This window comes from Mirounga leonina, unplaced genomic scaffold, assembly GCF_011800145.1.
Source record: "Mirounga leonina isolate KUSES-001 unplaced genomic scaffold, KU_Mleo_1.0 Mir_165, whole genome shotgun sequence".
NCBI lineage: Eukaryota > Metazoa > Chordata > Mammalia > Carnivora > Phocidae > Mirounga > Mirounga leonina.
The window spans coordinates 66,347,237-66,369,563 of NW_023270415.1; the positions used below are offsets into that span (position 1 = coordinate 66,347,237).

At 48.0% G+C, this 22,327-nt stretch overlaps 1 protein-coding gene across 1 annotated transcript in view; it reads left to right on the forward strand.

Annotated features, from left to right (window-relative positions):
* Positions 1-22,327, forward strand: part of FER1L6 (fer-1 like family member 6) — a 112,646-nt gene that overhangs the window by 46,897 nt on the left and 43,422 nt on the right. The window contains exons 18-23 of the mRNA XM_035011880.1: positions 417-594; positions 3,901-4,025; positions 8,968-9,102; positions 13,054-13,203; positions 20,902-21,012; positions 21,274-21,435. Coding sequence (XP_034867771.1) covers positions 417-594; positions 3,901-4,025; positions 8,968-9,102; positions 13,054-13,203; positions 20,902-21,012; positions 21,274-21,435 — 861 coding nt within the window. The remainder of the gene's footprint in view (positions 1-416; positions 595-3,900; positions 4,026-8,967; positions 9,103-13,053; positions 13,204-20,901; positions 21,013-21,273; positions 21,436-22,327) is intronic.

The following is a 22,327-nucleotide window of genomic DNA, read 5'->3' on the forward strand; positions in this document are numbered from 1 at the left end:
AGGCTGTGGGGGTACAGAGCCCGGCATCTAGCTCTGCAACTATCTCCCCTGGGTTTTGGTGCCGGCTCTGTCACTTGAAAGCTGAGTGATCTTAGGGAACTTCTTGAACCCCTCTGAGCCTGAGTTTCCTCTACATAAAACAGGGGCAATAATCATACCTTTCCGGTAGATTTAAATGATCCAGGGCTCAGAATTGCCTATTTAAGCTTCAGGCCCCGCTAAACCTGGATACTCCTCTGGAATGGTGCAGGGTGGCAAGTGGGGGGTCGTTAGTCTCATTTTGATATAAGATTAGGTCCTGAGAGCTGTTCCCCGAATACCTGCCCTGGATGTGTCCCCAGATCCGCAGAGGACCTCTTTTCTCAAAGAGTGAGGCTCCTACTAATGAAGTGGTCTTCCTTGTAACCTTTCCCCAGCTTCCTGGAAAACAGCCGGCTGGTTGGTCAGTGCAAGCGAAAGTTGATGTGTACCTGTGGCTGGGCTCCACCAGACACTCCAGTGCCATGTTGGACAACTTGCCAGTAGGCTATGAAGCAGAAATGTCCTCCGAAGTGGCCTGCGCCGATCAACCCCCAGCCAACCTGCTCTACCAAGGTATGAGGCCCACTGGGCAAAGAGGGTCATTAGGTGTCTCCAGTGGACTTCTGATAAAACAGTGAGGAGGGTGGCATGCATGAGTTGTTTGCACATTATTTTAGGATCAACTTATAAGCCTTTTAAAAATATAGTTTCTTGGGGCGCCTGGGTGGCTCAGTCATTAAGCGTCTGCCTTTGGCTCAGGTCATGATCCCAGGGTCCTGGGATTGAGCCCCGCATCGGGCTCCTGTTCAGTGGGAAGCCTGCTTCTCCCTCTCCCAGTCCCCCTGCTTGTGTTCCCTCTCTTGCTGTCTCTCTCTCTGTCAAATAAATACATAAAATCTTTAAAAAAAATACATATAGTTTTCTAAATTTTCTTCCTTACTTTCCAATGTCCCATCTCAACAAAACAAAGTGAAATTGTTAAATACATTTGGAGTAAAGGTTTATATTTTTCTGCTAATGGAGAGGATGCAGTTTGAGTTTCTTTGTAGGCAGATTATATAGACTGAGTTTGCATTAGAAGCAGAAGATGCTTTTTAAAAACACATCAGTAAGTTCTTGCTCTGATATGACATGTGGCGCTAGGGTTTTGACCTGTACATGGCAGGCATTTACATTTACCAGTAACGACCCAGTGGGAACTGGGTATCGTTGGGGTCACTTGTGTTTCCTCAGCTTGGTTCTTGACATGGTCGCTTTTAGGAATTCAGCATGCATTATGTAATCCTCTCTTCTATATAGATATTTTCTCTGAGTGCCATTATTGACATGTTCATATAACTTAGGATTTTATTAAAAATATTAATGGCTTACGGTTGCAATTTGCATTCTGTTTCCAAATGGCTTCAATTTGCAGGATCTTCGCTGCCGAATTCAGACAGACTGCAGTTTTACCTTTGTTTCAGCTGAAGATAAGTTTTGCACTGAGCCAGTGTTAGAAGCACAGGAGAACTGTCCACAAATCCAGGTTTTCTGTGTTACACAACGCTCCTCTGATGTGGGTTAACCTTGACTACCAGTGGAATCTAAGTGGCTCAATAGTTAGAGAAGACAAGGTTCTGGGGATATTTATCCAGTGGTTCAGCTCATGGTTGCTGTGCCCAGTGGTAATGCACAAGAGTGAGGAAAGTTCAGCCCTGTCTTTTTGGAAAATGCATAGCCCCTACCAGGAGCCAAGCATGGTGCCCTCTACTTTAAACATTAGATTGTATTTATATTGTCACATCAGCCCCGGGTAGTTTCTTCATTTTACAGAGGGAGAAAGGATGTATCAGAAATGCTTAGAAATTTCCCAAGATCCCATAGCTAGTGAACGCTGAAGTCAACTTCTCCAAACCCTGCTTTATTTTCCCAGCTTTCCATCCTGCCTTTAAAGAGTTTTCATCTTTGAGTGAAAGACACCCACATCGAGTTATCTTGTTATTTCTGTAGATACTATCTCTAGAGATCTGAGATACCTGGACATATTTGCTGGCCCAGCTACTAACAATTCAAAGGAGAGGGAAGATTTTTTCCCAAAGCTTTCTGATCCTCTGCAGTGTGTTATTTTCATGGAATGACCTAATAAACTTTCTCTGCTATGCACTGACTTTGATGGCTTTGGCTGCCTTCCACACCCACTGGAAAATTTTGTTTCTTCACCCATTTTGTGCTTCAGAAAATATCCATCCAACCAGTAATGAATTTGCACCTACATATGGCAGGCATGGTGGGAAAACTAGTGGGGGATGCAGAGATGAGAGAGGGGTCATCTGGCTCTCCAGTGGGGGCAATCAGACTTGTCTCTACTAACCACAAGTGGAAAGTGATCTTTAGCACAAGAGGTGGGCCACCAAATTGTGAGAGCGAAGAGGAAGCTGACTTTATTAGTCTAGGGACGGAGCTGCTAAGGGGTTTCAGAAAAAGAAAAACCTTGACTAAATAAATGGCGCCCCCTAGAGTTGTGTGGTGTACTGCCTACACGGCCGTAGTTAGGGGCTCTAAGGGATGCCCAGGTGGCCCCCAGCTGCCACCATCACAGGTCACATTACAATGAGCAGTAGTAACAGCCACACCAGCATTTTCACACCACTTCTTCCCATGTGTCAGGCACCATTCTTAGTCCTTAGATCTCCTACGTCAACTCTATGAAGAACTATTATTGCCCCCATTTTATAGGCAAGTAAACAAAGGCACAGAGAGGGGTAGTGACTTTGTATGAGTCCACGTAGAGACCTGTGTGACCTAAGCCTAGGAGTGGCATGGCAGGGGTCGGGGGGCAGTATTTGCACCCTTAATTGAACTAAGTAGAGCTAGTCAAACTGGTATGTGAGAGTTCCTGTCTGCCAGTCCACACATCAGTGCAAAACACGGGTACCCTGAATGTGGTGTAGTGTAGCCTCTGGGGGAGACAGGGAACAGGAATGGGGAAAGGGATAAAGAGGAGCAAGCGGACATAAAAAATAAGAGGGGCCTTACAAAGTCCCACGAACCCAGGAATATGTAAGTCACCTCTTACTTGGGATCTCCCCCCCCCCCCACTGAACCCTGGTTTGCCCTCACCTGCAGCCCTCTCTCTGCTCCCGTCCTGTCAACAGATGTGCTCACCCCTGCCTTTCACGTCCATGTCCTCTGCCTGTATTTCTCACAGGCTGCTGGTCCCTGGCCTCCTGTCACTGGGGTGCAGGTGCTTGTCTTATCTTCTGCCCCCTCCCTGGAGTTCCCAAAGGGCAGAGGCTGTCCTAGCCACTTCAGAATCCTTAGACCAGACGACCTGGTACACGGTAGGCACTCAAGGTGACACTGGCTGGCTGAATGGAAGAATGGCTGAGTGGCTGACTCAAGAGCTTACCGAAGCAGAAGCTATTAGTGGGGCGGCCCCTTTCTTACACACACACACACACACACACACACACGTGAGTGTATGTGCCAGTGGAAACAAGGAAAATTACAAAAACATAAAACGTGGTATTTTGGAAAGAGAAGGTGAGTTGGGAATCTGACAGGAGTAAAAATCCAGGCTCTGGCATTTGATAGCTCTGCAAACTTGGGAGACTTCTGTAGCCATTTGCCTCATACATATATGGGGATAATTAGATCTATAATCACAGGGTTGTTATGAAGATTAAAACCCACGGTGTGGTAAGGGCGCCAAGGAGAATGCATGGCTCCGAAGTATCCCCCCACCTTCTTAACTGCTTCCCCTTCAGTCTCAGAGGCTGGCGATTCTCCTCGTCTTTGCCTCCAGCCAGCCACAGATGCACAAGACACACAGACACCTCTTGCCACTCCCTGTTGGGAAAAGCCCACTGATGCCTGTCCCTTTCCACTCTTTGTCCACAGCCCGGCATGTCTTTCAGCTGAGAGCACACATGTACCAAGCCCGGGGCCTCCTTGCAGCCGATAGCAGTGGACTCTCAGACCCCTTTGCCAAGGTCACGTTCCTTTCTCACTGCCAGACCACAAAGGTAACCAGGGAAGCCCGCCTGCCTTCTTCCCGCAGCCCATGACTGATGTGCAGCAGAACCCAGCACAGGAAAAAACAGGGGCTTGTTGCAAATACCCGTGTCTCTGGGGATGCAGGTGTTCAGACTTCAAAGCACGTGTGCAAGGAAAGATTGACACGGGGCAGCTCTCTTGTTCCAAGGTGACCCATGGTCCCGCAGCCAAGAGAGCAAGTCCCCAAGGTGAAGGAAGGGTGTGAGGAAAGAGGGATGAGGAGGAGAAGTGAAATCTGGCACATCTGGAGTGACTGCCGAAGCGCTGGGCACAAGGCCAACTTGGGTGGGGAACAAACACACGAGAAAACAGCACACAGGCATGGCTGTGTGAGGCTCATGATCTAACCTTTGTGAGGGGTGTCAGTGGGGAGGAACGTTTTCCAGCTTTGTGGTCAGGAAGCCCTAGACTTTGCACCAATGCTTTCTACTTACAAGTTGGGGGAAGGGCTTTCCTTCCAGAGCTCTAGAAAATACTACTTCCTAGTGGATGTTGTGAGGATTAAAGCAGGTGGGTCTACACTGGTTTCCTCTGGGCTCTCCTGCTTTCCTAGACACTGAGTGCTGAAAAGAGGAAGGGTCTCAAATCAGCGGGCATCCAATAGGACACTTTTCCCATTAGATCGTAATATCCGAGGATTGACTCTGTTCTCTGAGGATTCAGTGTTCTGAGAGAGAGTTCACAAGGGATTCACCCATCTCCGGGAGTTAAGACAAACACAGAGGACCCAACGAGACCTGAGTAGCTCATCTACTTTCTGGCCGAGTTTACTCACTAAAACTCCATCTGTCATCTAAAAATAGGGCTGCTATGAAGAAGCACAGAGTTAAGCGGATAAAGTGATTGATGAATGGTGTCCACTACATTGGCTGGTAGTACATGGGCTGACATGTCTCTCCAAAGTGAGGCCTGTGACCAGGGAGATCGAGTTTGATTTGTGAAACGCAGACCTGGATCATAATGTGAATCATCATCTTGTCCATTTCTCCAGCACCTGCCGAGTGCTTGCTCCGTGACAGGTCCCATGCTGGGCTCAGGGGCTGCACCATGGAAAACCCCATAGTGCGGGGCTAGACAAAGTCTTCCAAGAGCTGTGGGGAGAGAGGTTAGTTCTGTCTGAGGGGGGAGGCGAGAAAGACCTTGGAAGGAAGGTGACTGCATCCTCACTTAGTGAAGGAGCATGAAAACCCATGATGCATGAAGACTTCCGACTACTTTCTCTTCCCTGTGTTTTGAGAGGTAGTACATAGCTCAGTGATTAATCAGAGTATAGACGCTGGAGCCACATTGTTTGGGTTCAGATCCAAGCTCTTGAAGCAAAGCCCTCACGATGATGACCCTGTATACACTTCCCAGAAGGTAAACCACCCAGGACAGTGCCTTGCTTCTAACAGTTTCTGTGTGACTCCTTATTATTGTCATTGAGGCTTCCCACCAGAAGTAAGGATGATTCTCAAAGGGTGGACCCCTGGGGCCTTCCTCCACCTGCCACAAAACCATGAAATTCCAGGCCCTGGTGATCTCAGGGCCCTGGATGGGGAAGAGGTTTGAGTGAGCCCACTGGGCTGTGATTATCTTCCTATTTTGCATCCCTATCTACTACCTTCATTTGATTTGGACTCATATCTCAAAGGAACAAATGGCATTTATCAAATAATCATTTGAAAGGGAAAACAGCTCCTGTTGAGCCCTGGACTTTGCCTCCATAGTTTTGAACCAAGTACCTAGTTTTTGTTAGTAATAATAGCTGCCAGTTATTAAAAGCTCCTTATCTGCCAGGCATCATGCTAAGCATTTTATATGCTTTGTTTACTACATCTCACTACAGCCTAAAGGTGGATGTTATTAGTGTCCCCGTTCTGCAGATGAGAAGGTAAGGCTTAGGGACCATATAGGTAGAAGGTGGCAGAGCCAAAATGGAAACCCACATTGGCCATTTCCAAACCCACTTTGCTTAACCACTCTGGTTTCTGTTTTGGTAAGCAAAGGTTCTGGTTTCCCTCTGCTGTTTCAGTGTCACGCCCCACTCTTGTACGCTTCTTGATGGGGAAAGCTGAGCCTGGGGCCCCTGCAATCCTATCCACGCTCCACCATTCACCTGGTAGCACATGCCTGAACTGACCCTATGGAGCTCAGCGAGAGCAGTCTCAGCAGGGCTGGTCCTGCAGCCAGTCCTCTCTAAAGTGATGTCATGATCTGAAAGATATCAGAAGGGGAACCCTGTTATTCCAGAGGTCACTGATGATGTGGGACTTAGAATTCTTATAGTGGTCAAAGGATAAAGGGAAAGGGAGACAGCACCCCCAAGAGAAAGGCTTTGAAGACAGTAGGGGAGAGGGACTAAGTGGCGGAGAGGAGCTTTAGAGGAGAGGAGAGGACATCGCGGAGAGGGGGGCAGTGCGGAACCTGAGATTTCAAGCAATCAGAGTCCCGAGGACTCAGACGGTCTCTTGTTAGACACCAGTGCCCAGTCCACCAAGACTGGCACGTGGTAGGTGTTCAGTAACTGCTTACTCATTCATAAATAGCTTGGCAGGATGGAGTTGGGTGGGCAACAAGCACTTACTGAGCACCTACTGTGTGCCAGGCACTTAACACGCTTTATCTCAGACAATGGCCATCACAATTCTACAAGGTCAGCACTAATCCCAATTACATCAGGGGAATGATGGTTCACAGGGGTTAAATCACCTGCCCAAGTTGAGGCAGTCGATGGAACCTGGGTTCTATTCCAGGGATATCTGACTCAAAAGCCATGCTCCATCCATAGTACCTCACTCCTTCTTCAAAATGTCAGCTAAGTGCTACCAAAATCTCCCAGATGGCATCAAACACAGTCATAATGCATAACTCCTTAAGGAAGCCCTGAAGGAGAGAAGCTAGTCACGGGCACCTTGGCGGAGAAGTGGGAGAATGTATTTTTGTTTGGGTGAGCCTTTTAGTACCTCTTGAAGGTGGCCACATGGCCCTTATACTCATGGGAACAACTCTGAGGACAGGCCACTATCCATTCATTTATTCGTGCAGATTACGATTGAGCACCTGCTGTACGCAAGATGCCATGTTGGTGCCCAATACTGAGCCTAGCACACTGGGTATTGAATGTGCTAAGAAATATATGTTGAGTGAACAAATGCTGGCCTCTGAAATCTTATCAAGTGGTAACCACAAGGGCCAAGGAAGCCAACAAAATATTTCTATAGGAAAGATGCTGTGAGGATCATAAATAGCTTTGGTATCACATTTTTGTGTGCATACTGCGAAAGAGTTCACATTTCTATTTTTAAAAAAGCAACACAAACACTCATGTTTCTTTGTGATGTCATACACCCACATGGGGTAACTTTTCATTGCAACGACGTAACTGCTGTTCGTGGATTGGTTGAAGCCATTCTTCCCTTGTCCAAAAAGTTAAGATTTTTTTCTGAGATTTATGTCAAAAACATCACTGTGTCTGAAGCTTAAAATACTCTAAAAGCAAAAAGTGAGAAGGGAAGGAAATGGTGGAATGCATGGTATTTTTGCGACTCCCATAAAGAAGAACAGTAAAAAATTCTCTCCTGACCACAGTGCCAATGGTTTAGTGTCCTAACTAGAGATGCCTCCTGATGTAGAACTCTTGAGATGCCAGTTTGATTTGTTCTTTGGAGTCTGGGAAGTTAATCCAGGCTGGATCCCCCTGGGACCCCTCTGGCATGCATAGTGAGAAGTAAAGGTATAGTTCAGAGAGGGTGTGGAAATTCCCCAGGACCCAGCAGCCTTGGTTCTGTGTCCACCTGTGACATCACCCATCAGCCTGGGAGAGAGGGAGATGTGACACCGTGGCCTCTTTCCAGGACCAGCCTCGCACATTAACAGAACAGTTTCTGCCCAGGAACAGAGTCCACCTGTCCTGCAGACAACCCCAGTCTTCAGCTCGGTGAAACTGGCAGGTGTCCAAACATCCAATTAAACTAGAGTAGGAGAGGCAAAGACCAATGACACACCGGCTTCTGAGGGTAGCAGGTGAATGGCCTGGCAGGGGGTCTGTGAGCCAATTTCAGGTGAGACACTCATGGTTCTAAAGCAGTAATGCAGACTGTTGTCCTCTGTTCTTTGGTCTCTCCATCTGTAGGATGGACACAGCCAATGACCTATGTCACATTTTGCTATCTCAGAAAAAAGATGCCATGCAAAACGGTGAAGGTTATTTTGAAGACTTTGGTTAGTTCAACACAAGTCAAATAAATATCCACAGAACAGTGGAATTCCAAAAAAGGAATATTAGAGTTAAACCCCACTTTTGAGTATTTAATGACAAAATTTCATTTGCTCACAAGTGAAGCATCACTAGATCTTCCTCATCCACGAAGTACCCTTCCATAAAATGGAGATAAGGTTAGCATCGACGTGGTGAGGGTGGATGAGGTTAGCAGGCTGGGCTTTGGCGCCAGAGGAGTGAATCCCAGTTCTGCCACTTGCCGGCTCCAGACAAAGTGAGCCCTGGTTTCCTGATCTGCAAAATGTGAGCAGATAACCATCCACCTCTCAGGGTGGTTGTCAAGTTTGAATGAGACTGCGCATCTGAAATGTAACAACTGGCACATAATGCTCAACCGAGGGTAGCTCGTGTTACCAGCACAGCACGACCGGGAGGCTTGAGTTGAAATTATGGGTGCCAACACGGTGTTCATCATTGCAGGGGCCCTACTCATGAACTTCTGTAAGCTCTCTGGGACCAGGGATCTGCATCCGCTTGCATCTAGTGGCAGAGTACATCGGTCTATGTTGTGGCTTGGATGTTAAGTGACTGACCGAGAATGAAGAGGATGGTTCTCTCTGCCCTCCACCACGAACTGTGGAATGAATGCATCCCTCCCCCTCCAGCCCTACTAAATGATCTTTTGCTTTTCTTTTGGCCCCACCTTCCAGGTCATTTCCCAGACCCTCTCCCCCACCTGGAACCAGATGCTGTTATTCAATGACCTGGTGCTGCACGGAGACCAGAAAGAGCTGATGGAGTCCCCACCTTCGGTGGTGGTGGAACTATATGACAGCGACGCCGTGGTGAGTGTCCCAGGAGGTGCCCACTGGGCCGAAGTCCACTGACGTACTTGGTCTAACCAGCCTGTGACTGCTCAGGCCCCGACAGGTGCCCAGAGCCATTCTGACCTGGGAAAACAATGATTTGAAATGGGAAAATGGGTAATGGTCATTTGCTTTACTAAGGGGCTTTTCACTTAGATTTCCCACGAGATTGCAATTAGAATAGGATCCGGGTCACAAAACTTCGGTCTGCACATGCTTCTTCAGGAACAGGATCCTTGTATGAAGTCACCTGCTGTTGCACCCAGCCTTCTGCTACGTCCTATTGCTGCTCAGTAAAAATGTCCAGGCCTCAGGAACCTGGGTGGCTCTGTAGGTTGAGCGTCTGCCTTTGGCTCAGGTCATGATCCCAGGGTCCTTGGATTGAGCCTTGGATCCAGCCCTACATGGTCAGGGCTCCCCACTCAGTGGGGAGTCTGCTTCTCAGTCTGCCCTCCCTCCACTCATGCATTTCCGCTCTCTCTCTCAAATAAATAAATAAAATCTTTTTTAAAATGTCCAGGCCTCTTGAAAACTGGAGGTGTTTACTGACCTCACTTGCCTGGAGGGAACGGGGTGGGTACCATCAGCAATTCAGCCCTCATAGCTGGGTCTTGTTTTCTCTTGGTTTTGTTCCCAAGCCCTGCAACAACACATTCATCTCCATCCCATTTCTGCTGATGTTAACCAAAACTTTTCCTCTCCAAAGATGTCTGTGTTCCATATTAAGTAGATTCAAAAGCTTACTGGAGGATTTTTTTTGATTACTAAGACAAACCTTCTTTTTAATTTTATTTTTCTTCTCCTTTTTTAAATGAAATAAGTCTAAGATAAAAGTCAAAGGCCGATTTATTTTCTTTGATGTCTGCCCCCTTGGGAAGTTGAAGAAGCACAAATATATTAAGTACAATAGTTGTTCCAAGAAGCCTCCCTACAGCCTCCCCACCTCCTCAAGCATGCTGGCAGCTCTGACCTGGATGCAAGGTCAGAAGGAAATTAGGATGGGAGAATTACCGATGAGCAGGGACCTTGGAGAGCATGCCCTCTGGCTTCCTGGAGAAGGAACCAGAGACCCTGGAAAGTCAAATGCCTTGTTCAAGGTCACAGGTAGCTGGAAGCAGAGCCGGAACTTGAACCTAGCGTCCTGTGTCCATCCTTTCTTGCACATGTGGGAGTAGCTGGTGTGGCCATATCCCTTTACGCACACACATTCTGCTTCTCCAGGTCTCTCTCTCTGCACCCTGTTGCCCCAGCTGTAAATCGGAGTTCTGTAAATTGTATATGAGTTCTACCATTGTGCATATTGTATAGATTTTCTGTAGAGACAGCCACAAAATAGATGCCTTTTTTTTTTTTAAGATTCCATCTATTTATTTGAGAGAGAGAGTGAGAGAGAGAGAGAGAGTACAAGAGGGGGGAGAGGGAGAAGCAGACTCCCCACTGAGCAGGGAATCCGATGTGGGACTCGATCCCGGGACTCCAGGATCATGACCTGAGCCAAAGGCAGTCGCCCAACCAGCTGAACCACCCAGATGCCCAATAAATGCCTTTTAAATTGTGTTGCTTACAACATGATTCCCATCCTAAGTATTTTTGTATTTGAAAACCAGTAACAATGATCAAGCATCTTTGCGAACTCCTAAACCAACCTGCTGCCCTTTGTGGATTTCCCTTTGCTTTCAGACCCCTCCCAGATCCCCGTTCGACGACTGCCCTCCTGGGCCCCACCCAAGCCAGATCCTTCACAGAAAAACAATCAAAGGGAAACGTAGGAGAGAAAAAAATATATGAAAACTTTGTATTTTCTTCCTGGAGAGATACATGTAGACATGCAGAAGGTTCTGTTTATATTCGGGAGGCTGCAGCTATGTCGGGCCCGCCGCCCCAGGCTGGTGATCGGATGATTACATTCTGATTCTGCCAGAATGTGGCTCCAGTCTAGGACTTTCTCTCATTACCCAGTGGCTTGTACCCGCATTAGGGCCTGCTGCCTCTCTAAGCAATGAGTTTATATTTGGCAAATTAGCTCAGGTTTAAGTTTATACTCTTTTGTGCCCAGGGCAATTTTACTTAATTATTCCCAGCTTGGATCATGGACGACATAGACAGCAGACCACTTGCGTCATGTCCAGCGTCACATCCATCCCGCAAAGGACAGTTCTGACCCCACCAGCTTTGTTTGTTTTAAAGTCAAACTAATCATCTAAAATAATTATAAAATCATCAAATAATCATTCATTGAAACGAAACCCCATTTCCACCTCAACCAAGGTTCTTTCTACAGCCAGGAGCACGAGTGCTGGTTTGAGTCCCAAGGCAATGAAGCAGAGGGGCTGCGAAAACCTGGCAGAAGCCGGGCACTGACTGCCAGCGCCGTCCTTGTACCTTGGAAGTCATTAATCCAACAGCTTTCACTCAATAAAATGTAATGAGTGCCTGCCCTGGGCTGGGGGACACAGCAGTGAGTAAAGCAGGCAGTGCAGCCATTCCTGAGATAAAGAGCGAGGCAGCCCCATGCTCCAGCCCCACCCTGCTCCTGGGGGAAGGCAGACCCACACTCCGGGGAGCAGGTGTGGTGAGAAGCAGGAGATGGCGCGATCTCATAGTTCTTAAGGAAATTTGAGGTCCATAGGCAAACATACATACAAAAATATTTTAATGGCCTCTTTTTTATTTTTTTAAGATTTTATTTATTTATTTGACAGAGAGAGACACAGCGAGAGAGGGAACACAAGCAGAGGGAGTGGGAGAGGGAGAAGCAGGCTTCCTGCAGAGCAGGGAGCCGATGCGGGGCTCGATCCCAGGATCCTGGGATCATGACCTGAGCCGAAGGCAGACGCTTAACGACTGAGCCACCCAGGCGCCCCTAATGGCCTCTTTTATTACCAAGAAAATTGGGGCAGAACTGCTCTATCCCTTGAATATACTGATCATCATCATCATCATCATATCATCATATTACCATGTATTGAGCGCTCATTGTATACCAGTCACTGTGCAAAGCACATACATCACTAAGTCATTCCCCATGGCCCCATTAACAGGTATTCTTTTTTCTTTTTTTTTATTATGTTGTGTTAGTCACCGTACATTTCATCATTAGTTTTTGATGCAGTGTTCCATGATTCATTGTTTGCATATAACACCCAGTGCTCCATTCAAGACGTGCCCTCGTTAATACTCATCACCAGGCTAACACATCCTCCCACCCCAACAGGTATTATTTTTAATCCCTTTTAAGACATGAGGCTCAAAAAAGTTGAGTAAATGGGCCAAGGCCATAGAGCTAGAATGTAGTAGATTTGGGAGCAGGGACACTGGTTTACCTGAACTCCAAAGCTTTTGCATTCCATGACCACAGTGGTGTCCTGTCCTGCAGAGATTTTGGAAGGTTTGGTGCCATGTTATTTCTTCTTTTCCCCTTCGAAGCCTACCCTAGGTGATTATTTTAACTTAATTCCACTGAGCTCTACACGTCGAGAAGAGATAACCCCTAAGAGCCTTGGGCCCAGGGGCGCCTGGGTGGCTCAGTTGGTTAAGCGACTGCCTTCGGCTCAGGTCATGATCCTGGAGTCCCGGGATCGAGTCCCGCATCGGGCTCCCTGCTCGGCAGGGAGTCTGCTGCTCCCTCTGACCCTCTTCCCTGCTCTCTGTCTCTCATTCTCTCTCTCAAATAAATAAATAAAATCTTTAAAAAAAAAAAAAAAAAAGAGCCTTGGGCCCAGAAGTTTTCCCTGGGACCCCAAACGGATTCCCCTGCACGCTCCCCACTGCCCCCAGCCTTGGTCAGGGATGAAAGACGCTTGGCAGAAGAAGAGAATGAGTTAGTAGCAAGAGGGACACACTGAGGCTGACAGTTTTAAAGGTGCACCGACGCAGGTCAGATCCAGGTTGGTATTGACGGGGGACAAATGCCTTTCTTTTCTGCCTTAGGGGAAGCCAGAATATTTGGGTGCCACCGTGGCTGCTCCTGTTGTGAAGCTAGCTGACCAGGACTATGAGCCGCCCGGGCTGTGCTATCACCCCATCTTTTGTGGGAGCCTCTCTGGAGGGGACCTCCTCGCTGTATTTGAACTGCTGCAGGTAAGCGAGCTGGAAGTGTCATCTGCACTCGAATCCACCTCATCTTCCTGGCCAGAGACGGGCCCTCGCTGGAAGTACACTCCATAAAGCTGTCCTTGGTCGCTCCCTGCTGCCCTGGGTCTGGAGGTGTCTCCTTCTTGGGATCTGGGAACCGCCACTTAACAGTTCAGGTAACATAGGCTATTTCCAGAGCCCCTGTGCTGGAGGTCAGAGTCGCAGGGTGAAAGCCTCATGGGTTTGGCCAGCAAGGCTTGCGTAGCCCTGTGTGCACGTCCTGGAGCTCACGTGGACCATGAGAGGATACGGGGGAAGAAGGGAACAAACTGGTGGGCACTGACCACACGTGATGTTTGCTGCCTCACATAACTTTCATCACGTAGACCTCCCTCAACCCTGTTGAGGTATTATGATTCCCATTTTCCAGATCATAAACTGAGGCTTGGTGCAATTGACTGACCTACCTCATCATGCAGCTAAGAGCTGAACTGAGACCTTTAAAGCCTTTTGCTTCTTACACTGCATCACATAGTTGCCCCGAAGACAGTTGCCCCATCTTAATCAGTCCTATTAAAACATAGGGGAATTTCAGGGGCACCTGGGTGGTTTAGTCGTTAAGCGTCTGCCTTCAGCTCAGGTCATGATCCCAGGGTCCTGGGATCGAGCCCTGCATCGGGCTCCCCGCTCGGCGGGAAGCCTGCTTCTCCCTCTCCCACTCCCCCTGCTTGTGTTCCCTCTCTCGCTGTGTCTCTCTCTGTTAAATAAGTAAATAAAATCTTTAAAAAAAAATAGGGGAATTTCTGAACGTGTGTCTCAGAAGACTTTTCCAGGAAGCAGAGGCAGGATACTGGGGAGGGAAGCTGAGACTCTCAGGTCTGACTGGTCAGTGGAAAACCAAATGGGACATGGAAAAGACCTGGAAAAGAAGTGAGCAGAAGAGACCACTGCATTCACTGAGGCAGGCGGCACTTTACCTTTGGGTCACACCCTAGGTAACCCTGTTTTTCAGAAATCCTATTTTTAAAAAATTCACTTAATAGAGAAACTAAAAGGCAAGCACTCCTAAAACATAGAGACAAGGGAGAGGGAAGGTGACAAAGTTGGATCCCAAGGGTATGGATCTCATTTCCACCACTTAGTAGTATGTGACCTTGGGTAAGCTACTTAATTTCTGTTTCACCTGCAAAATGGGGATGATGATCAGTCTACTGAAAGTGCCTGGCATGGAATAACACTCAACAAATACCACCTATTTTATTAGTAGTGGTAGTATGTCACAGAATATTGAAGCAAAATGTCTAGTCCCGCCTATTTATTTCAGGTGAAGAAATTGACTGGGTAATAGAGAGGTAATGACTTGCTTAACATGGCAGGTCAGGGCCTAGAATCCAACTATACTGATCGATTCCCCTGATGGCTGAGAGCCTGGAAAGTGTAATGGGGCAGGGAACAGCTGAGAGCGCCTTTAAAAAAGATCAATGTTGCCAGTAGGAACACTTCCCAAAGTGTGCTTCTTGGAACATCAGTTCAAAGATAGTGAAAAGAAAGTTTAAGAAATGCTTCACATTCCATATTCCCATAACCTGTTTTGTTTTCATTGGTTTTCTTTTTAAAGTCGCTTTTCCTTTATGCAAGTGTTACTTTTTTGCTTAACAGCATAAAGTTCCCTTTTTAAAAACAAAGCATTACCTAATGAAAATGTTCACTGGATAATAGTACAGGGCGATATATGTGGTAGAGGAACGGCTGGAAAACCAGATCTAGTGCAAGGCTCCCGTTTCACATGTCAGGAAGCTGAGGCTCAGGGTTAACTGACAGGGATTCAGTCAGCTGTTCTTTAACCACAGGAAGCTGCCTGCCCTGCTCTGAGCCTGAGTCCCCTAGTCCCTCAGTGAGGGGCTGGGTGACTGGTCCCTACAGGCTTACCAAGGGATGGCTCTCAGGGTTCCTTGTCTTCCCTCCCTCCATGCTGAGGGTCCCCCCTCCCCATCCCTTCCTCTCTTCCTCCACACTGAGGGTCTCCCCTCACCCCCTCCCTCCACAGCTGAGGGCACCCCCTTCCCCCTCTATGTGGAGGGTCCCCCTCCCTCTCCCTCCCTCTCTCCCTCCACTCTGAGGGTCCCCCTCCCCCATCCCTTCCCTCAGGTACCCTCAGTATGAAGGGTTCTCCCTCCCTTCAAGCCGAGAATACCCCTGCCCACCTCCCTTCATGCTGAGGGGCTCTGCTCCCCTCTCCCTCCCTCTTTCCTCCACACTAAGGGTCCCCCCTCAGCACCCCCTCCACTGCTGAGGGTACCTCCTCCCACCTCTCTTCATGCTGAGGGCACTCCCTCCCTCCCTCTCTCTCTCCCTCCATGCTGAGGGACCCCAACCACCTCCCTTCAAGCTAAGGGTCCCCCCTCCATCCCTTCAAGCTGAGAGTACCCCTCTCCACCTCCCTTAATGCCGAGGGCCCCCCTCTCCTCTCCCTCCCTCTCTCCCTCCACACTGAGGGTCCCCACTCATGCCCTCCCTCCACTGCTGAAGGCACCCCCTCCCCTGTCCCTCCACACTGAGAGGCCCCCTCCCCCCTTTTCCTCCCTCTACTGCTGAGGGTACCCAGAGATCCTGCTGCTTCCCCCCAGCTGCGTTAATTGTCAGAGGTGAGCAGCCTAGGAGATATAATTCATTAGGATTTCATTAGGACTTCTCATTTGATTGCTTGTTCAAAAAGTAATTTGATCATCAGCATGACAGACTTAGTATGTGGATCTTGTACGTGCTGAGAAGACAAGAGCTGGAAAATGCCTTCATTTGTCACCAGCTGCTCGCTCTCAGTTTTCATCTGTGGGTGGTTTGCTTCAGCCTCTCCACCTCCATTACTGAAATGCTTCCGTGTCTCAGAAGAAGGATTTGGTAACTCGGCTCTTCCGTGTCCAGACTGAATGCATTGTCTCCACTTCCCTCCCCGACCCCCTGACCGCCCAGTCCTGGCACATGGCCCCACTGTTCTCCACTGTTCTCTGCCTTGAAAACTCAGACTCAGATTTAATTCTTCTCTCTGTGTCTGCACCCTTAGCCAGGCCAAGCCTGTCTTCGAATGGTTTCCATTTTCCTGCTGCCATATATCTCTTCAGGATCCTTGCATTGGCCTGTTTCCTGGTCTTCTAGCTTCTTACTCTTCTTGTTTATGTCATCCTCCACATTCCTTCCAGAAGACAAGTTGGTTCATTCCACTCTCTTCTTCAGAAATCATCAATGGCTCCCCACTTCTTACCTCCAGAAACATTTCTCAAAGTCTATTTTGTGGAACACCAAATACAGTCCCTCTAGTTACACTGAAGAGAAATTTTGGGAAATGTTTCAAATTATATCCCTTCTGGGGATTTGGAATGCCCATTACCATGGTCAACACTCTGAGGGGATCCAAAATTTCCCAAATGTTGTGACTGTGACATTTTTTTTTTTTTTGGCGTGATTTTCATATCTCATGAAAAGAAAGCCTGGCCCATAGAGAATGTCAGATTTCCACAGCTTAGCACTCAAGCTCTCCTAAAACTTATCTTCAAACTTCTTCTTCAGCCTCATATTTCCTCATATTACTTTATACACACTCTGGCCTCTTTATGTCAGGCTACTCCAGGTTCCCTGACCTCACCACACAGATGCGCTCCTCTGCTTTTAGTCATGCTGTTAGCCCATCTGAAATGTCTTCCCCACTCCACCCACCCCAACATTAACCTAAACCACCTGTTTATGATAATGGTCATCAAAGTTCAAAACAAGAGATGCCTCCTCCAGGAAGCTCTCCCCACCCTCACCTTGGTCAAATTAAATGTTTTCTCTTCTTCCATCCTATAGCACATTGCCTCTTTTTCTTTTTAACTCTGGCTACAGTAAGGTAAATTGTTTACAGGCTTGTGTCCATTAATTTGTAAGTTTTTTGAAGGCAGGACTATTTCACTCATTCATGCAGTCAAACAAATATTATTGAGCGTCCACTGTGTGTCAGGCATGTTCTTAAGAATTCATCAGTGAGGGGTGCCTGGGTGGCTCAGTCAGTTAAACATCTGCCTCCAGCTCAGTCATGATCCCGGGGTCCTGGGATCGAGTCCCAAGTTGGGCTCCCTACTTAGTGGGGAGCCTGCTTCTCCCTCTCCCTTGACCCCTCCCACCCACTCGTGCCCTTTCTCTCTCTCAAATAAATAAATAAAATCATAAAAAAAGAAAAAGAAAAAGAATTCATCAGTGAATAAAACAGGCAAAACTCCCTGCCCTCCTGAGACTTATATTCTAGTGAAGGGAAGATAATAGAGGATACTATGTAAATTATAATGTAACAGCAGTGTGACACATGCTAAGAAGAAAAGGTAATGCACCGGGAGATGTGGAGTGGACATGGGTGTGTGGGGGAGGGGGCAGTTCGACATTTTGGCATCCAGGGAGGCCTCACTGAGAAAGCGGTATGTAAGTCAAGACCTGAAGGGGAGAAGTGAGTCGGCCATGCTGGTATCTGGGCAAAGAGCATTCGATGCAGCAGGAGCAGCAAATGCCAGACTGTGAAGCCTAAGTGTGCCTGGCATGTTCAAGGACAAGCAAGGACACCAGTGCTTCTGGAGCAGGGTGTAGATCAAGTCAGAGGGAAAAGATCATGTGGAGCACTGTGAGGAGTTTGGCTTTTATTCTATAAAAGATGAGAAGCCAAGAGAGGATTTTGTTGAATTTTGTTAAATTTGTCTGGTTTATGTTGAAAACTATGGATGCTAGATTGGGTATATGCTGAAGGGGCCCAGGGGGAAGCAAGGAGGCCAACTGGGAGGCTCTTCAGGTAATCCAGATTGGAGAACTGGAGACTTGGATCAAGAGTGTAGCCATGAGGGCGCCTGGGTGGCTCAGTTGGTTAAGCGACTGCCTTTGGCTCAGGTCATGATCCTGGAGTCCCAGGATCGAGTCCCGCATCGGGCTTCCTGCTCGGCAGGGAGTCTGCTTCTCCCTCTGACCCTCCTCCCTCTCATGCTCTCTGTCTCTCATTCTCTCTCTCGCAAACAAATAAAATCTTTAAAAAAAAAAAAAAGAGTGTAGCCATGAAAAAGGATTCTGGTAGAGTCCACGGGATTAGCTGATGGGTTAGAAGCAGGGTGTGAGATTCATCTCCACGTCACACATGGAAGCCAACAATAATAGACACACATAGTAGACTCTCAATACAATATCTTCAAACATGTCTCACTCATTCACAAAAATACGTAGACAAAATCTGAGCGTAGGGTGATAATGTTTTCCTTGCGAGAGGATTTAAATTTGCTTCTGAGGTAGTTTGGGGCACTAGCAATCCTAGCTCACCTGAGTCCAAGATGGCATGAAGTCAAGCTTCCACCTTTGCTGTCTCCAGTAGACCCTTACTCCTAGGGAATTTACATGTGCCAGAAAATGTGCCAGGCACCTTGCATGCCGTGTCAGCCATTCTTCACAGCAACCCATGAATTAGATATCATTATCTTCACTTTGCAAATGACAGAACCGAGACTCAGAAACACTGAGCAACTTTTCCAAGTTTGCACAGCTAGCAAGCGCTGGAGCCCTGGGCTGTGCTACCCATGGCACCAAAGAAGAGGGGTATCGCAAATGTAAATGATGGGCTGAGGGACACAGAGGACGCAGAAGGGCTTCTGAGCAGCAGCGGTTTTCAGATGAGCAGGACTGGGATTAAGGTCATGCATGACCCCGAGAGTGGCACCTGTCTAAATTTTGCACCCTAGGTCCTTGTCCTGGCCCTGCATCTGGATCTCCTTTGAGGTCCCGATATATTGTCTCCACTGGGCTATTAGAGCAATTGGCTTTTGGACCAACCTATTCAACCCACCTCTGATGGTTACCCTCTTGCATTTATAACCGTTCTTTATCTTCCTCTGGCCCCATGTGCTGAGTAACTACACACCACGCAGATTCGTAAGCCAGTAGCCAACCCATTTCCCTGTGAAAATGTCTACCCATGGCTGGGAGCAGCCACACAGCCTACACCATGATGCAGAGCCCTTCAGAGTTGGTGTTGAGTTCAAGGGCATCTGTCAGGCACTGTGGGACAAAGCTTCTTCAGAACATTTCCTGGCGGCCCCGGAATGAGGAAACATGTGGGACTTTTATCAAAGCCCAGCCAGGGGCACCAGACTATGCCACCACCACAGCTGTTCTGTGGCTTTCCCTCCAGAGCTAGAGAAGCAGTCAGCTTTCTCAGGGAGGCGAGGTCTTGCAGGCTCAGTCGCTCAGGCCGGGCGGTACTGGGCATGCGTCCTCACAGCTTCCAGCGCCTTTATCTCGTCTGGTTCTGCGGCTTCACTGCCTCCAGCCTCTTTGGCGTCCACGGTGTCTGCTGTCTTCTTTGTCTGAGCTTTCTTGTAATTAGCTTAAGCGCATCTGTCGTTGCCAGCTAGAATATGTCTGTGAAGAAGAAATGGTGATATGTTTGTGCTTTGCCTGTTTTGAGGAGCAATTAAGCTTTTTTGAGCATATGGAGCTGATGTGTCAGTCAACCAATAAACATTTATCAAGAGTCCACTGGGTGTGGAGCACTGCTTAAGGGGCTTAGAGAATGAAATGAAGTAAATAGAGGCTTCCTCTTGGTCAAGTCAGAAAAACATACCCAGTGCATCTGGCTCTCAAAGGGTTTGAAGGGTCATCGGGCCCACTATCTGGGGCCCCAGAGAGGGGAAGGGACTCATACAGGGTCACACAGTGGGGCCTGGTTTCTGGGCTCAGGCCACTAATTTCTGCACTAAGCTTCCATAGAGAACACACTGCATTCCAAGGACCGAAGGGTAGGAGAACCACCACAGTGACTGGGGTCAAATCAGTGACGGCTTTTTGGAAGAAGTACCCATTGAGCCAAGCCTTGCAGTGTGGGGTGGCCTTTGTAGACTTGCCAAACTCTTTGTGTGAGATTTCAGTGAAGCACGGGGATTATCCTCCTGCAGTTTCTGTATCTTCAAATGCACAGGAAATGATAACCTTTTCATTCTGGAGGTCTGTCTTCAGAAAGCTTCATTTCTGTTTCACTGATGAAGATGTAGTCTCTATTTGACTAAACACAAATCTCTTGGGGCTCCTGGGTGGCTCGGTCAGTTAAGCGTCTGCCTTCAGCTCAGGTCATGATCTCAGGGTCCTGGGGTAGAGCCCTGCATTGGGCTCTGTGCTCAGCATGGAGTCTGCTTGTCCCTCTCCCTCAGTCCTGCCCCCCACCCCACTCGAGCTTTTTCTATCTCAAATAAATAAATAAAATCTTTACAAAAATAAATAAATATGAAGCTCTTTTGTACTGGTATGTAATGAGGGCGTAGCTAAGTCTCAGAGCTCAGAACCGGACTAGAGCCCTTCTCCACACCTCTGCTGTCGTTCCAATGTGATCTCATCAGCTTGTGAGGACCCACTTGTCTTTTCTTCTCCCCTCTGTATTGTGAGCTTACCAAAAGCTTATTAACCTATTAACTTTGTGGCACATTCTAAGTGCTCACTAAATGTTGGTCACCCTCGTGAAGGTGTCAATGAATAAATATTTGTCAATGAATAAATCATTAAGTGTGGTAAAATGCACTGTCTTGGCTACACTTTAAGCTGGAAACATTTGTTTTGTTAAGTGAGTGTCATATGGATGAGGTGGTTGCTTGGCAGTGCTGGTCTTCCTCATCTCTCCCCCACCTTCCAACCAGCGCTTGTTCTGTGTGGTAGGTCCCTTCATCCGGGCTACAGGGGCTCCCTCCCATTGACTCACCGGATGTTGCCCAGATCTACCCAGTTCCCGCCAACATTCGGCCAGTGCTGAGTAAATACCGAGTGGAGGTATGGTGCAGGGGAGGACTGACTTGTTCTTTGGGGCTACGGGCAGTGGTGCATTGTCATACCTGCCTGTGTTGTCTGAGGGGATTGCGGGGTGGAAACGAGCCATAGCTGCCAGAACGGGGCTCTCAGGGAGCTGCTCGGTCCTGTCCCAGAAGAACATACTTTAGTTCCCGGGCTGCACACCTGACTTCCCACACCCACACCTGCATGCCGGCTCCTCCCGGGGTCTCTGAGTGACAGCTCTGCTGGGCCTCTCGTCAGGTCCTCTTCTGGGGAGTCCGAGAAATGAAGAAGGTGCAGCTGCTCTCCGTGGATCGCCCTCAGGTCCTCATCGAGTGTGGGGGACGAGGAGTCAAGTCCTGTGTGATCCAGAGCTACAAGAACAACCCGAACTTCAGCGTCCAGGCAGACGTTTTCGAAGTGGTACAGCCTCTCCTTCTCCTGCCCGCTCACTCCCTTCATTTCCACAGATGGGACCCCCTCCTTCATTCACTTGGCTTGGGGAGATGCTTCAGAGTTTTGGGTGTCCACTACCTACAAGGAAGAACAGTCTGAGTAAAGAGCAAGAATCTCAGACCGGGATAAAATGGACTTTTGTTATTGCTGTTGCATTTGTCTTGTTTTTAAAGGTTCAGCAAATCCAAGCAGGTGGACAGTGGTTCCCAAAGTGTGGCCCCCAATTCATCAGCATCAGCATCCCCTGGGAACTTGTTAGAAATGCAGATTCTCAGGCCCTGCCCCAGTTCTGCTGAATCAGAAACTGCTGGGGGTTGGGGCCCAGAAGCCTCTGGCTTAACAAACTCTCCAGTGATTCTGATGCATGCTAAAGTTTGCAGACCACTGGCCTAGAAGGTTCCTTAACGAAACTTATTTTAGTGGTTAGATTTTTAAAAAATTATTTGTATGTACCATGTCAGTGGCTTGCATGTGAACTTACGTTTCTACAGTGATGTTTTTTGACACCTGAGCTTCTATTTCAATATTTCAACACACGTATTTGTGTTCTGATCTGGAACTAACTGTGAAGAACGTTTGCTTTGTGTGACACAGCTCCAGTGGACCCATTTCTAAATCAGCAGAGAGTGGAATTAGAGAATGTGCACAGTGTTTGCAAACCTGTCACACTGGGCGTTGTTGAGCCTCTGGGGCCACCGGGAGACAGGAGAGGGAGGGCACTGGCCCCTTACCCTCAGTTCCATTTTTAATGTGTCCACTTTCATCTGTTTTCTATCTTGGGTCTGGCTCAGCGTTCAGTTGAATTGGCAGTCTGTGATTTTTGCATTTTACACCTGGGATGACTTGTCAGTGCCATCCC